Source organism: Pleurodeles waltl, chromosome 11 (genome assembly GCF_031143425.1).
Source record: "Pleurodeles waltl isolate 20211129_DDA chromosome 11, aPleWal1.hap1.20221129, whole genome shotgun sequence".
In the NCBI taxonomy this organism is placed as follows: Eukaryota; Metazoa; Chordata; class Amphibia; order Caudata; family Salamandridae; genus Pleurodeles; species Pleurodeles waltl.
This window is the reverse complement of record NC_090450.1, coordinates 914,820,819-914,835,881: the sequence shown is the minus strand read 5'-3', so window position 1 is coordinate 914,835,881 and position 15,063 is coordinate 914,820,819. Positions and strand designations below refer to the sequence as shown.

Here is a 15,063-nt window from a genome sequence, read left to right as displayed (position 1 = left end):
AAATTAATTTGGATACTTTTTCAAGTTATTATTTTATTTGAGAGCCACAACCATATGTTCAGCATGTGTGTATTGTTATATCAAACCTAACTTATTCAAACCATCTATCCTTGTGATGTATACTGTGGTTTAAAGAAGAAATAAAATACTGACATTTCAGGTAAAATGTTCTGTTTGTGTGAAAGGGACAAGCATATTTGAGATATATGTATTCGATCTACTATCCAACCGACATTGTGATGTATGCTTGTTTAATGGGAAAGTGGTGGTCTGCATACTTTATTATCAAGGCGCGAGGGATAATAAATCAAGCAATATTGACCAGTATATGTTTTGATTTAATGTCTCCTGTTGCTCCATTGTAAAATATATGGATTATCATCTTCTCAGACAACTCATCAGCAGTTCCAGTCACATATGCCTGACATACAGGGAATTCTCTCTTAGTGTGCTTATTCTCACAATGCCATCCTGCTGCAGACAAATCAGTGGTGGAAGCTCAACTTGAGATAGGGCAGGGCTTCTGTCACTGTGACACTGCATCCTGGTGACTGATGAGCTGCAGGGGTCAAAGGTTTCCAGTGATGGAGAAAGCCAAGGCTTAGTAATAGGAAACAGAGAAGCTCCTCTACCGCTAAATGAGGGATGGAGTAAAATCAGTTTTGGTTGGGTGAGAGCTGTACCTTTTTACGGGAGAAGAGGGAAAAAAAACAGCAGAGCTAATCGCTTCGACTGAAGGGTAGAAGTGAAAAACCTGAAGAAATAAGTCAAGATATGTACATTTGTGGTCAAATGAAGGAGTAGATAGTGAAGGAGAAATGTATAGTACAAGGAATCTTACTAAGTAGAGGTGACTCTTCTTAGTAAGAGGAAAATGAAAACATGGATTCTCCCATAAGCAAATGGAAAATTATTAAAAAGGTGTTTAACTCCCTATAGAGGGATGATCCACTCTGTACTAGAACCATTGTTTACTTTTAAAATAATACCAAGTGCTGGTGTCCAGAAGAAGGTGGAACTAAAGAAAGTGACTACTATCCAAACTCAGAATTTATTTAAGAGGTGTCTTACCTTCACTCCCACTACGAGAAAAAAATAAGTGTTTTACTAGTGGTTAGATGTTGAAAACAGAGGACAAGTATCCTTGTAATATATATATTGAATGACTGAATGAGTCCAAGTAGATGTTTTAAAAAAAGTGGCAAGGATGTTTCTATGCAATACAGAATGAACGGAGAATGAAACATTTCCTAGCTATCGTAACGGAAAGTTTAAATTCTATTAAGGACACAGAGGCGAGGATTATGCTGTACTTTCTTTCATCAACAACAGCAAAAAACACCATTTCCCAGAAACCTTGGGATGGAAACTACAATATCAACAGCCAATCACATTGAGCAAGTCCATATCCTAGAAGCCCCTCCTAGGCACTTCCTCTTTCATGGCGCGAGATGAAGATAACGGAAGAATCATTCCTTTGCTTGCCTCAACACCTATGATGAAAGAAAAAAACACCATATTTGAGTAGAAAACTAGACTACAATCATGTTAATATCAGCTGCAAAAAATAAGCCATTAACATCAGGAAACAATAACTCCACATAGCATCGCATTGGCATCTGCCATGGAATAACCTTACTTACTCCCAAGCAGAGATTCCATACAGAGTAACACCATTCAATGGGAGGGAAAAAACGAGTCATAGCCGGGTGTGAAAAATCTTCGCTGCTGTGTCCTTAATAAAACTTTCCGTTACGATAGCTAGGAAACTTTTCATTCTATGTCAGGACCGGAGGCGAGGATTATGAGTGTTCAAAGCTTATCCACCACCAATGATGCCATGTTCAAGACCGGTTTGAAGTAGAACCTCTTGAACATGTAATCAGAAGACCAGTCAGCTGCATTGATAATATTCTCTAGTCTAGCACCCAGCGAAAACGCCTTAGATGCCATTGCACCCCTGACAGAATACGCCCCAAAACGCGCCATATTAATGCCTGCTTCCTGCATAACCCATCTTAGCCACCTGGCTATGGTCAGAGAACAGACAGCCTTAAAGGGTTTCTGAATAGATATAAGCAATTGTCTTTCCCCCTGGGGACGAACATCTTCAGTCTCGACCACATAGGCCTTGATGTACCGCACCACACACAACCTAGGAGATGCACCGAAAGCAGGATAAGAAATCAGTCTAGTATCCATCTTAGTCCTTCTAGACACCTGAAAGGTAACGCCCAGAGGTGTAAAAACCCTATTGGAAACCTCCAGAGCCCTGACGTCTGAGACCCTTCTCCAGGAAACAAGACACAAAAGCAAGGCGAGCTTGGCCGATATTTCTTTCCTGGAAAGGTACTCATTCACTTGCCAGGATTGGAAAAGATTAAGAACCAAATTGACATCCCACAAACCCGAGTAGCGAGGTTGAGGAGGGAGGGACAGGCAAATGCTGTGTAACAGCTTGCACACCAAAAGGTGTTCACCCACAGGCAAACCTTGTAACAGAAGATGGCCAGCCGAAATAGCAGAGCGATACGCATTAACAGTGCGATAGGCCATCAAGAAAGCCAAGAAATTCAAGATTGGAACAACATCGCACCCTATGAGATCCTCTTCGCGTTGAAGACACCAACTAACCCACTTTGTCCATGCAGATTTATATCTTTTAGAAGTGCTGTCTGCCTAGACTGCGGCCAACAATCTTTCAGCCTCCGATGAAAGGACTGGGACTCTCCATCTTTCCCTGAAATCCTCCACACCATGAGACAAAGATGGCCCTGGAGAACCAATGAGTGACTCGGACCCAGGGGATCCTTTGGAATATCCAGACCCTGGTGGAGAATCCCAAGAAAGTTCCAGAAGAACCTGAAACCACACGTGAGACCTCCAAACCGGACTGATCACCACTACCTGCGTCTGCTGACGGCGTACCAGAGCAGCCAGACACATTATCATCGCAAAAGGAGGAAAGACGTAACCCTTCTCCTTTGACCAATCCTGAAGAATCGCATCCATCGCCACTGCCAACGGATCCGGTTTCCAGCTGACAAAACAGGATGTTTGATGGTCCAGCCGGGACGCAAAGAGGTCTAACGAGAAAGGACCCCACCTTGCATTGAGGCTCGTGAAAACCCCAGGATCTAAATGGCACAAACTTGTGTCTGGCCACTCCCGTGAACCCCAGTCTGCTATCTGATTCGAGGACCCTGGAAGATATTCCACTGTGACAGATATTGTATGTGGGACAATAGGCCCACAGATTCTTGGCCAGATCTGCCAGAGCCTTGGATCGGGGGCCCCCCAAGTGGTTGAAGTAGCGGACCGCTGACCAATTGTCCATTTTGAGCAGGACTGCACAATTTGCGTTGTCCTTGGTCCAGTGTCCAATGGCAAAAACCTGCGAGGAGCACCAGGCAATTGATGTGAAGGGCTTGTTCGTCGGAAGACCACCTTCCCCGGTGACAGAATCCCCACAGCAAGCTCCCCAACCCTAGCCACTGGCGTCGGATTCTATAATTATGTCTGGATCAGTGCCGAAAATCGCCCAGCCGTTCCAGGCCTCCGTGTGGGAAAGCCACCATCTCATCCCGTTTTTGGCGTCTTCCGTCAGAGTCACCTGATCTGAATACGAGAGGCCCTCGCGCAAATGAAAGTCTTTCAACTGCTGCAGTGCCCTGTAATGAAGGGGACCTGGAAAAATCGCCTTAATGGATGAGGTAAAAGACCCACTATCAGAGCAATCTGTTGCAGGGATGAAGAGGGTCGGACGATGGTCTTCCGTAACTTTGACGGATCTTTGCGATCTTGCAAGAGGGGAGACTGAGGGTTTTGCCTACTGAGTCTATGACAAAGCCCAGGAAGGTGTTCTGCCTGGAGGGGACCAGAGCCAATTTCTGAGCATTTATCAATAAACCTAACCCTTCCAAAAGAGATATTGCATATTGCAGTGCTCTCGCAACTTGAGTGGACACCAATCCATCAGCAAAAGATCGTCTAGGTAGATGATCAGACACATTCCCCTCGCCCGGAGATGTTCCATCACCGGCCTCAGAACCTTGGTAAAACACCAGGGGGGCGAAGAAAGACTGAACAGCAGAGTCATAACCTATTAGACCTGGCTCCTCCATTTAAATTGAAGAAAACTACAATGCAGGGGAAAAACTGGCACTGCCAGATACGCGCCTGAAGATCCAGGCGCACCATCCAATCGTTGGGGCGTAAAAGGCCGCGCAAGAGATGGATGCCCTCCATCTTGAAATGTCGGTACAGAAGCCAACCGTTGAACTTCCTCAGATTGATTATGGGTCTCTGGCCCCCGACCCGCCTGTCCACCATATAAATGTTGCTGAGGAAACCCAGAGGATGAGGGGAAGTTGGAATTACAGCCGCTTTCCGGCACAACTCTCTCACCTCTTGGTCCACCAATCGCTGCTGAGAACAGGTGAACACTAAAGGCCGCGGTTGGGAGAGCTGAACCAGAGAAACGAAAAACTCCAGATGAAACCCGCTGATTGTCTGAAGAACCCAAGGATCTGATGTAAGAATCTCCCATTCTTGAGCGAAAAAAGCCAAACGCCCCCCAATTGGAAGGAATACCCCCTACATCACACTTACCAGACTGGGCTCCTTGCAGCTGCCCTCGCAAGGGTCCCTTCGCTCCTCTGCCGCACTGTCCCCCCGCTAGTGAGGAAGAACTCGCCATAGCGCGGCTGTTCGGTCGCTCTGCCTTGGGCTTGACCTCTGGTGGGGCCCTGGATGTAGAAACGGACGGACGAGCGCCCTCTCCCACGACCGGTTGAGAGAAAAAGGCACGGCTGAAAGATCTTCTTGATGGATGACTGCGCCTTATCAAGCGACATGAAGGTAGCCACAAATTTGGACAACTCCTTTACGAAGGGGTCTCCGAAGAGATTTCCCTGAGGCACAGGCCCCGTCTCCACAGAAGCCAGGTCCCCCAACTTCGGATCCACCTTAATAAGGAGTGATCTACGCCTTTCTGCAGAGAGGCCACAATTGGGGTTGCCAAGAAATATTATAGCCCTCTGGGCCCAACCAGAGATTACTTCCGGAGACAAGGAATATCCGACACCCTGGCTTGCTCAGCCAACTCCAAAAATGTTGTAAGTGGGTCGGAAATATTGAGCAGTTTGTCCTGACAGGCCTGCCATGACCCGTTGATCCCTTTCTTGGGATCCTTAATAAATTTCTGCAAAAAGGTAGCCATCCTGGGATCTATATCTGGGGTACAGGACACCTTCCTCAGAAGAGAAGGGCGAGGACATTCCACCCGCCAGCGTGCCCGAACTTCCTTGTCCAGAAGTTTACGCAGCCTGGTGGCAACATATGACATGACTTTATCGGAAGGGACCCATTCGGAGGAGTGGGGGTGGACCATCATCAGGGTCCAACATGTATGACCCCATAGGCAACTGAAGCTCAGAGGGAGTTTGAGCGCGCCGCCAAGGCCTAGAACGGCCTGCCTTGTCAGCAGAGTTGTGCGAATCATCCTCCTGCTGGTCCGCCGATGGCAGGAGGAAGAGATAATCACCATCTTGAGCGGAGAACTCCGCCAAAGCTTGTTTCACTTTCTCAAAAGGCGCCATATCCATGCCGCCCTACAGCTTGCACTTACAGGGGCGTTGCGCCGACTGACCCCAATCTGAAAGACCTTGGGTAGGTAAGTCTAGAGGGGCCGGAAAAGAATGAGCTAGCTGAAACAGCCTCCTCTCCAGTGGCTCGATGGCAGCCGCCACCGCCTGCTGAATGGACGCGTCCACTGCATTACAAAACTCAGTATCAATGGGAAGAACCGATAAGGTTTCTTCTTCGACATAACCCTCTCCTTGCATACTGAGCAGTAGGCCTCCGTTATAGAGGGTCTGTAATTTTATGGCGGGGAACGAAGCCCAACAATGTCAAACACAGCGTGTATCAGAATCTGTGGAGGACCAAGTCCAGAGAGCAAAAGCCCAGCATGCAATTGGCAAGGAAAGCAAGCCAGAACCCTTGCAGGAAAAACTCTGACAGGCCTTAAAAGGCTGATTGGGGTAATCCCCTGGGGCCAACCTCCCTTGGATCTCTGGGAGCTATACCAAAATTAATTTGCCTGGGCCCGGCCCCACGGCAGTTAAAGAAAATAAGCGCGTGATTTTTTGAAGCGCTAACAATAGTTTGCCAAACACCACTACTGACCCGGAGCGCCGGGCGTCAGGCTGCCGAAGAAAAAAGGACAGTGTCACGAGCTGTGATTACCGACCCAAAAACAGCCGTCCGGTGACCAGGAAACGCGATTCCGTGGGCTCGCGCTATTATTGAAAGTAAAAGCGCCGGCCGAGCTTAAATCAGCGAGATGCGCAATGCGCGTCAGAAGGAAACACCGTGCTGCCCTCCTCAGGCGTCCGGGATACCGCAGCGCCTGTCGGGCTATGGAGCCGCAAGCGGGGAAACAAACGGCGCCCCCGCGGCTCCCTACAATGGAAAAAATAAACACCACAAAACGCCTGCAACAATCAAATAACTACCAGCAGTCGCCACGCATAGCATGCACAGTTAAGAAAAAAACGGAGAACAAGAAAAAGCGACTTATCTCGAGCAAAGCAGGAAAGAAAGAGGAAGTGCCTTGGAGGGGCTTCTAGGATATGGACTTACTCGATGTGGATTGGCTGTTGATATTGTAGTTTCCATTCCAAGGTTTCTGGGAAATGTTTTTTGCTTCTAACGTCTGCTGTTGAGGATTAAAGGAAATAAAGTACAGCATAATCCTCGCCTCCGGTCCTGACATAGACTTAATATTGTCGACCTGAACTCTAATTTTCTATTAAGGTGGAAGGATTGGATTTACTTTTGCAATAAGTTTATAGTATGTGACTTTTTCCACTAACAGTGCAAAGGTTGTATCCTTCTGAGAAGGAAGACTATATATATATATATATATATATATATATATATATATATATATAGATAGATAGATAGATAGATAGATAGATAGATAGATAGATAGATAGATAAAGAGAGAGAGAGAGACGTTAAGTAACTTAATTGTATAACATATGCAGAAATTGCCCACGGCAAAGACGGTTCTGGTCCTCAAAATTGAGTGCCTGTACCCACCATCAGCAACAAAAAGGCACGGGGGGCAGGAGCAGTGATGTTTGCTACAGTCATTGTTTATTACAATTAAAGTCCATTGAAATGTACATTTCCTTCACTCACTAGTAGTGAATCAAATTATTTTCTTGTACTTCCTGGTACGTATTACAAAGGTAGCTCGTAAAGTATGGTTTAAAATATAGCACTATTCTTCTGTTGATGCAAGGAATGTGTGTTTATGATGGAAGGCAGAAGACATTCCTCCTGTTGAACCTTTATTTCCACAAGCTGTGGTATTCCATGTCTTGCTCATTATAGTTTATATGCTTCATGGATTAACTCACCTTTTTCCTAAAGACAGAAAACGCGAGACCACAGGCTTTGCACACAATGTTGGCTCCTCCGGCAGAGGGTGGAAATGCTGAAAAGTCTGCGTTTGGTGCAAATCTGAATGGCCCTGTGCCACCTCCAAATCCCGACTGCTGGCCACGGACAGCTCCGGTCCCCATGACTTCATTCAGCAGACCACAACATGAAGCCCACATGGAGGTGGCTCCCGCCTGAGAAGAAACAAAACAAGTTCAGTGGCTTCAAAAATACTGTGACAGCGACGCGAAACCTGCTCTCCCTGTAGTTGCCACAACATCTACAACAAACAAGAGCCTTTCAGCCATAAGGCGATACGGGGCGTAGAAAACCCCAAACGTCGCCAACGCTGCAACACATCACACCTGGGGTTCCCCACACCGCACTTTGTCATTCTATCAAGGTTCGTTATTATTTCATTTTTGATTACAGTCCTTCACGTTTATATATCGTTGTTTGCAAATCGAAACAACTTTCTTTAATTTGGTATGGATTGATCTGTAGGAGACGCACTTAAAGGCTTGAAGGACACCACACACGCTATCCCTTGCTGAGGGTTCTTGATCACGTCCAAGCCACAGCGTTTCTGCATGCAATTCAAATTCTGCACCCCCAAATCCTCCACTTGAAGTAAAGACCATCTCGGGGAGGTAGTCAGTTCTGTAAATAATTTTGTTTTTATTTAGTGTAAAAGCATGCAGCAGATAAATACCGACCACGCGTTCGAGGCCTTATAAAAATGTATAAAAGAGCGAACTATATTGTTCAAAAGTTCAGCCTTAACCGCTCAAACTAATGTCAAACCTCCTGGGGGGTCTCTGAAAATCAATCTATGGAAAGAAACTTGCAGTCACTAAAATGCGCCATTTCTCATACATTAATGGCTTAAATAACATGAAAAAGCTAATTCTTTTGGGAAAAAACACCATTCCCGCACTAGCAACATCAGACTAAATTGCTACAGGCTTTTATTGTTACGGTAAAGGTCACCATCACTGAGAAACACAGCACACACGCAATTATTAATACTGAAGGTTTTGATTTACTGAAAGAAATTGTCAATTAAACTTCTGCTTCTCCTGTGAGCAGCTACAACACTCATGAAGTGGAGGCTGAAATGTTATAACAGAAGAACCATAATCAACAACAAACATTTATTTTTAAGTTTGAGTTTATTTCAAAAAGGTGATGCTGGGGTTCTCCAGTAAAAATGATTAATGGAATGGCTCACCAGGTTCAGTCACAGGTTCTAAGGAATTTGTAGATCGTTTGACCCAGAGCACTGCTACTGAAAGCCTACGGCCTCTACAGCTTTCCCAAGATTTGCTTTTTGAGATCTATCTGAAGAGAAGTCTAACTGCTGGCCTACTGCATGTGTAAAGATTTAAAAAAACTACCTATATGCAAACAGAAATGCAGAGAGCTGTAAGAAAGATGTTCTGGAGTTCAGCTAATTTAGATCTACTCAAAGAACATGCATCCAAGAGACACTAGCCCACCATGCAGCATTCCATTTATAGGAAACTGGTGCACCACAATCTCGGTGCACTACCTTACTGAACCCAACAAACATTAACCTACCACACTGCTCCACATACTGTAACTCTAACCCACAGCTCGGACATTAACCCTGCACAGCACTGTTAAAAGACCAACCTAGCACATTGCAACTTAGGGCCTCCAGCACATCACAGGACTGCAACTTTAGGCCACTCACCACCTACAGTGCACTGCACAATACAGTAACATTGTCACACTGTACACATCCTAGGGACACTAACCAACCACTTAACACTGCATCTTGTGTAGGTTCATGTCATAATTAAGTCACCCACGATGAGAACTTGTGGGTAGTGATTCATGCATCCATCTCTAGTACCCACATTTACTTTTTGTTCTACCTAAAGAACGCTGAGACATAATTTCTACAATATAAATAAGGTAAAGTGTCTGTATTGGACATCACCAGTGCCAAGACCATGGCAACGGTGTTTGTTTGGAATTGCCCCAAAGAATGCACGGACGCATGTGTGGATTTATATAGGGTGAAACTACAGGCCACTGGTGAGATTTACAGAGAAAGTTGAAAATACGAGAAAGGAGGGGATTCTGAAACACTGCTGTTTGAAAATAAGGTCCTAAGCTCTTTCGCTGGCTTTATCTTCAATATATTCCCTCTGCTGCAAAAGCTTCAGAATGCAGTGATCTAGCTCATTATACAGCTCGTCTATCAGGCCAACATTCAGCTAGCACTCTGTTCACTTCCATGTCAGTTGTACAAAACAATAGCACAAACTACACCACTTAATAGGGCACCAACCCCCACCATATTGCACTGCAGGAAAAGGGCAGTAGCCAAGCACAGTGCATCCTATGAACTGTACCCCATGCACTCAAGGTACACTAATCAAGCATCTTTGGCACACTAGTACACCATACTTTTGATTGTGAAATTCCTATTGCCTCATGCCTAGGACACATTGTTCAGGGGTCAAGGGCAATACGTTTTCATGGCATTTGGTCCACTGGACAAGTAGGTCAAACCCACTGAAGCACAAACCATTTGGCTGCCAACTTACAGCACCACAGTATGGATCTATGAAAGAAGAAGGCCTGCCACTAAAACAAGGTTTGCATCTATATGTACTAGTTATGCAGACTTGAAGACAGGATTCAGATATGCAAAACATACATTAAGGTGAGTATTCTAAAAACAAAATTCAGCGAGCTGAGATCAATTTTCAAATAAATGGCTTCAGTGTGCACACGTTTGCAAAATGTAACAATTTGAGGCTATTTTATACAGCTCACAGAATGCTTCCCCGATTACATGCAAATACATGCATTATCATGAAACAATTACGGAGATTGCTTCCAAAATAAAATGTACACAAAAACTGTCAACTAGGAAATATGTGGTTCTGAAATGCAGCTGGAATAGATGCTTACAAAGAACTAGACTGAGAAGGGCATTCTTGTTCAACATGCCTTTAACTATGCTGCAGATACTGCCACATGCGGGGGATAGGAGAGGACTCGGAATGGACAGCAGCATGAGCTACCAGGAGGGGGACCTGTACCACGAGGGAGAGCTCCACCCACTTGAAGAATTCAGAAGGTCTTTTGGCTTACAGCACGGTCACTTTTCACTACATGGAGGGAGCGGTAACAACTACGGTACGCCGGCACTGAGGGGCCAGCCTCACTGACCATCCCAAACCATAGGAACTGTCCGTACAGACACAGCATCAGGTACAGACAAGGCGGTCACCTGTTTATACAGAGCGATGCAGGGAGATGTATATAAGCCTCTTAATACCCTGCATGCCAGATGGAAGATTTAAGAATTCCCTACAAGATGGCGATTGGGTGGCTATATTGGAAAGCACCCCCAAAGTTTCACAAAATGCCTGCTTCAGGTTCAATAAAGTCTGTGTGTTGCATAGAGCATACCTTACACCCAGGAAACTCAGACACTTCCACATGGTGGGGGAAGCATTCTAAGGTGCAGAGAAGAGGGGGCGGTGTTTCTACATAAGATGTGGAATTGCCAGTCGTTTACAGAGTATTGGGGAAGGATTGCACTTACTGTGGCAGATATCACATCAAAGGAAGTCGTCTGCACACCGGGGCACTGCCTATTAAGCTGGTTCCTACATACCAATAGGAACAATGCTACAAATAGATTCCAGGACTTCCCTTTTCCTAGAATAAAATCGTTAGAAATTGGATAACCTCTGGGGGATCCCAGGTGTAAACATGGCGCAGAGTGCTTGAGAGGTGGGCAGGGTATGGAGAGTGCAGTGCTGCTTAGAGAAGCGAGGCAGGGGTGAGGTTCTTTACACTTGGCCAGGGCTTGGGAGGTATTAGAGGGAAACACCTGGAAGAACGAGTCCGGAACCATGAGGATGTGAAAAACTAAAGCGAAAGAAAGCTTTCGTTATCCACGACTCCCTGGTTTTGGTACCTTAACCATGCATGTCTGAACAACGTACATGCGTGGTTAAGGTACAGAAGGGAGTCGGAGTGGACGCGGGGGAGGAGGTAAGTTGGGCTGGGACTAGGACTGGGGCTGTTTTGGGGGTGGGGGGTTGGGGTGATTAGGGTTTGGGAGGCAGGGTTTAGGTTTAAGGGGTGGGGTGGAAACATGCTGGGTTGTGCATGGTGATTAGTAATGCCTTTTCCAGGAATGCGTTTACAACTGTAACATCGTTGTAAACGCATTTGTGGTAAAGGCATTAGTGTTCAGCCCGAGGTCGTTGTTCGGACCTCGTTGTTGAGCCACGGGTGGTTTAGGCACCTGTGGTTCCGACATATAACCGGTATTAGTAGATAGCATGCATATCTGCAATTAATGAGATGCTGAGTTACCTGTGTACAGTTACTACTATAGTACTGAGCTGTAGTGACATTATGAAATATGTTTGTAAACCACCAACTAGTTTATGAAATGAGACAACAACATGACATCCGGAAACATGGACGCAACTGCGGGAGGAAGAGGGTGGGTGAATGATTGGGGGGTTGCACATGCAATTATGGTGTTTACTGGAAACGCATTGATTTGCTACTAATCACTATGTGGATAATACCCTCTTACTATGCAAAAAAAACAATAGAATCTGTCTTTGAAAAAAAGAAAAAGGCTATGAAATATGTTGTGTGCTGTCAACTGAAACTTTAAACACCATTTCCAGGAGGAGTCATATAGTAAAACATGTTTGAAGCATGCCACTATTTAAATTAAGATTTATAATGGTGAACCACTGTAATAGAGTTAACCCCTTCTGTGCCGCGGACGTAACGGTTACGTCCTGCGGCACAGTGCTGCTGTGCCCAGGACGTAACCATTAAGTCCTGGGCACAGAGCCCAGAGGGAGCTCTAGCGCTCCCTCTGTGGGGTTCCCCTCCACCCCCCCCCCCCCAAGTCAGGGATGGAAGGGGAAGCCCTTCCCCTTCCACCCCCGACCCACCCCACCCTCCCTGTGACATCAGCGCGCGGTGATTGTCACAGAGCCTATTCCAGCGCGATCGGAAGAGAAATACTTTGCATTTCTCTTCTGATCACGTGGGGGAGGCCGAGAGAGGCTTCAAAGGGAAGGAAATGTATTTCCTTCCCTTTGAAGTCTCTCTCTGCGTTTTGGCAGCCGGATTGAAAGCAATCCAGTTGTCAAAACGCCCACTAGACACCAGGGATTTTATTTTTTGAATGAAATTGTCATAAGGGAGCGACCCCGTGGGCAAGGGTCGCTCCCAATGGGGGGCATTTTTTTTTAAAGGCCTTTTCTGCCCCCCCCCGGGGGCAGAAACCTCTAGGCACCAGGGATACATTTTTTTGTTGTCGTTTTGCTTTTGTTTAGTTTTAGGTGTGGGGAGCGACTCCTTAGGCAAGGGTCGCTCCCATAGGGGGCAAATTATATTTAGGCCATTTCTGCGCCCCTTGGGGGAAATTAGCCTATTTTTATGAGGCCAAGATCAGCCTATTTTAATTAGGCCGATCATCTGCCCCCAAGGGGGGCAGAAACCACTAGGCACCTGGGATTTTTGTTGTTGTTGTTTTACAGATGGGGAGCGACCCCTTAGGCAAGGGTCGTTCCCCTGGGGGGCAAATTTATTTTAGGCCATTTCTGCCCCCCAGGGGGCAGATCAGCCTATTTTAATTAGGCCGATCTGCCCCCAAGGGGGGCAGAAACCACTAGGAACCGGGGATTTTTGTTGTTGTTGTTGTTTTACAGATGGGGAGCGACCCCTTAGGCAAGGGTCGCTCCCCTGGAGGGCCAAATTGTATTTAGGCCATTTCTGCCCGCTTTGGGGGCAGGTCGGCCAATTTTAGGTCAATCTGCCCCCAAGGGGGGCAGAAACCACTAGGCACCAGGGATCTTTTTTTTTGCGCCGTCAGGCAAGGGGAACGTCCCCGTAGGCAAGGGTCGCTCCCGGGAGGAGGTGGGGGCACATATATTTTAGGCCATTTATGCCCCCCCCCCGGGGTAGATCGGACTATTGTTATTAGGCTGATCTGCTCCCTTGGGGGCAGAATCCTCTAGGCGCCAGGGCAAATTTGATTTTTTTTGTTTTTTGTTTGTTTTTTTTTTTTTAGAGATGGGGAGCGACCCCTTAGGCAAGGGTCACTGCCCTGGAGGGGCAAATTGTATTTAGGCCATTTCTGCCCGCTTTGGGGGCAGATCGGCCGATTTTAGGTCAATCTGCCCCCAAGGGGGGAAGAAACCACTAGGCACCAGGGATCATTTTTTTGCGCTGTCACGCAAGCGGAGCGACCCCGTAGGCAAGGGTTGCTCTCCGGGGGGGGGTGGGGGGAGCAAATTTATTTTAGTCCATTTCTGTCCCCCCCCCCCCCCCCCCGGGGGCAGATCGTCCTGTTGTAATTAGGCAATCTGCCCCCAGGGGGCAGAAACCTCTAGGCGCCAGGGATAATTTTTTATTTTATTTTTTAGAGATGGGGAGCGACCCCTTAAGCAAGGGTCTCTCCCCTGGAGGGGCAAACTGTATTTAGACCATTTCTGCCCCCCTTGGGGGCAAATCGGGCGATTTCACTGGGGATCTTTTTTTTTGCGCCGTCACGCAAGGGGAGCGACCCCGTAGGCAAGGGTCGCTCCCCGGGGGGTTGGGGGGCAAATTTATTTTAGGCCATTTCTGCCCCCCCCTGGGGCCGGCTGAGCTAGAGGCCAAAATCTACAGGTAGGCACTTTGCAAAAAACACCTCTGTTTTCTGTGAAAAAATGTGGTGTGTCCACGTTGTGTTTTGGGCCATTTCCTTTCGTGGGCGCTAGGCCCACCCACACAAGTGAGGTACCATTTTTATCGGGAGACTTGGGGGAACGCTGGGTGGAAGGACATTTGTGGCTCCTCTCAGATTCCAGAACTTTCTGTCACCGAAATGAGAGGAAAAAGTGTTTATTTGGCCACATTTTGAGGTTTGCATAGGATTCTGGGTAACAGAACCTGGTCAGAGCCCCACAAGTCACCCCATCTTGGATTCCCCAAGGTGTCTAGTTTTCAGAAATGTGCTGGTTTGCTAGGTTTCCCCAGGTGCCGGCTGAGCTAGAGGCCAAAATCCACAGGTAGGCACTGTTTTCTGTGAAAAAATGTGATGTGTCCATGTTGTGTTTTGGGCCATTTCCTTTTGTGGGCGCTAGGCCTACCCACACAAGTGAGGTACCATTTTTATCCGGAGACTTGGGGGAACGCTGGGTGGAAGGACATTTGTGGCTCCTCTCAGATTCCAGAACTTTCTGTCACCGAAATGAGAGGAAAAAGTGTTTATTTGGCCACATTTTGAGGTTTGCATAGGATTCTGGGTAACAGAACCTGGTCAGAGCCCCACAAGTCACCCCATCTTGGATTCCCCAAGGTGTCTAGTTTTCAGAAATGTGCTGGTTTGCTAGGTTTCCCCAGGTGCCGGCTGAGCTAGAGGCCAAAATCCACAGGTAGGCACTGTTTTCTGTGAAAAAATGTGATGTGTCCATGTTGTGTTTTGGGCCATTTCCTTTTGTGGGCGCTAGGCCTACCCACACAAGTGAGGTACCATTTTTATCCGGAGACTTGGGGGAACGCTGGGTGGAAGGAAATTTGTGGCTCCTCTAAGATTCCAGA

General features: G+C 46.8%; 1 protein-coding gene across 5 annotated transcripts in view; it reads right to left on the bottom strand.

Annotated features, from left to right (window-relative positions):
• The window catches only part of RNF34 (ring finger protein 34), a 124,716-nt gene that overhangs the window by 56,277 nt on the left and 53,376 nt on the right, over nucleotides 1-15,063 (bottom strand). For 4 of the 5 annotated variants that reach the window (XM_069214898.1, XM_069214899.1, XM_069214900.1 and 1 more), the window contains one exon: nucleotides 7,431-7,646. In XM_069214898.1, coding sequence (XP_069070999.1) covers nucleotides 7,431-7,646 — 216 coding nt within the window. Of the gene's footprint in view, nucleotides 1-1,392; nucleotides 1,472-7,430; nucleotides 7,647-15,063 lie in introns of those variants that run through there. The other variant, XM_069214902.1, reaches the window with a different exon arrangement.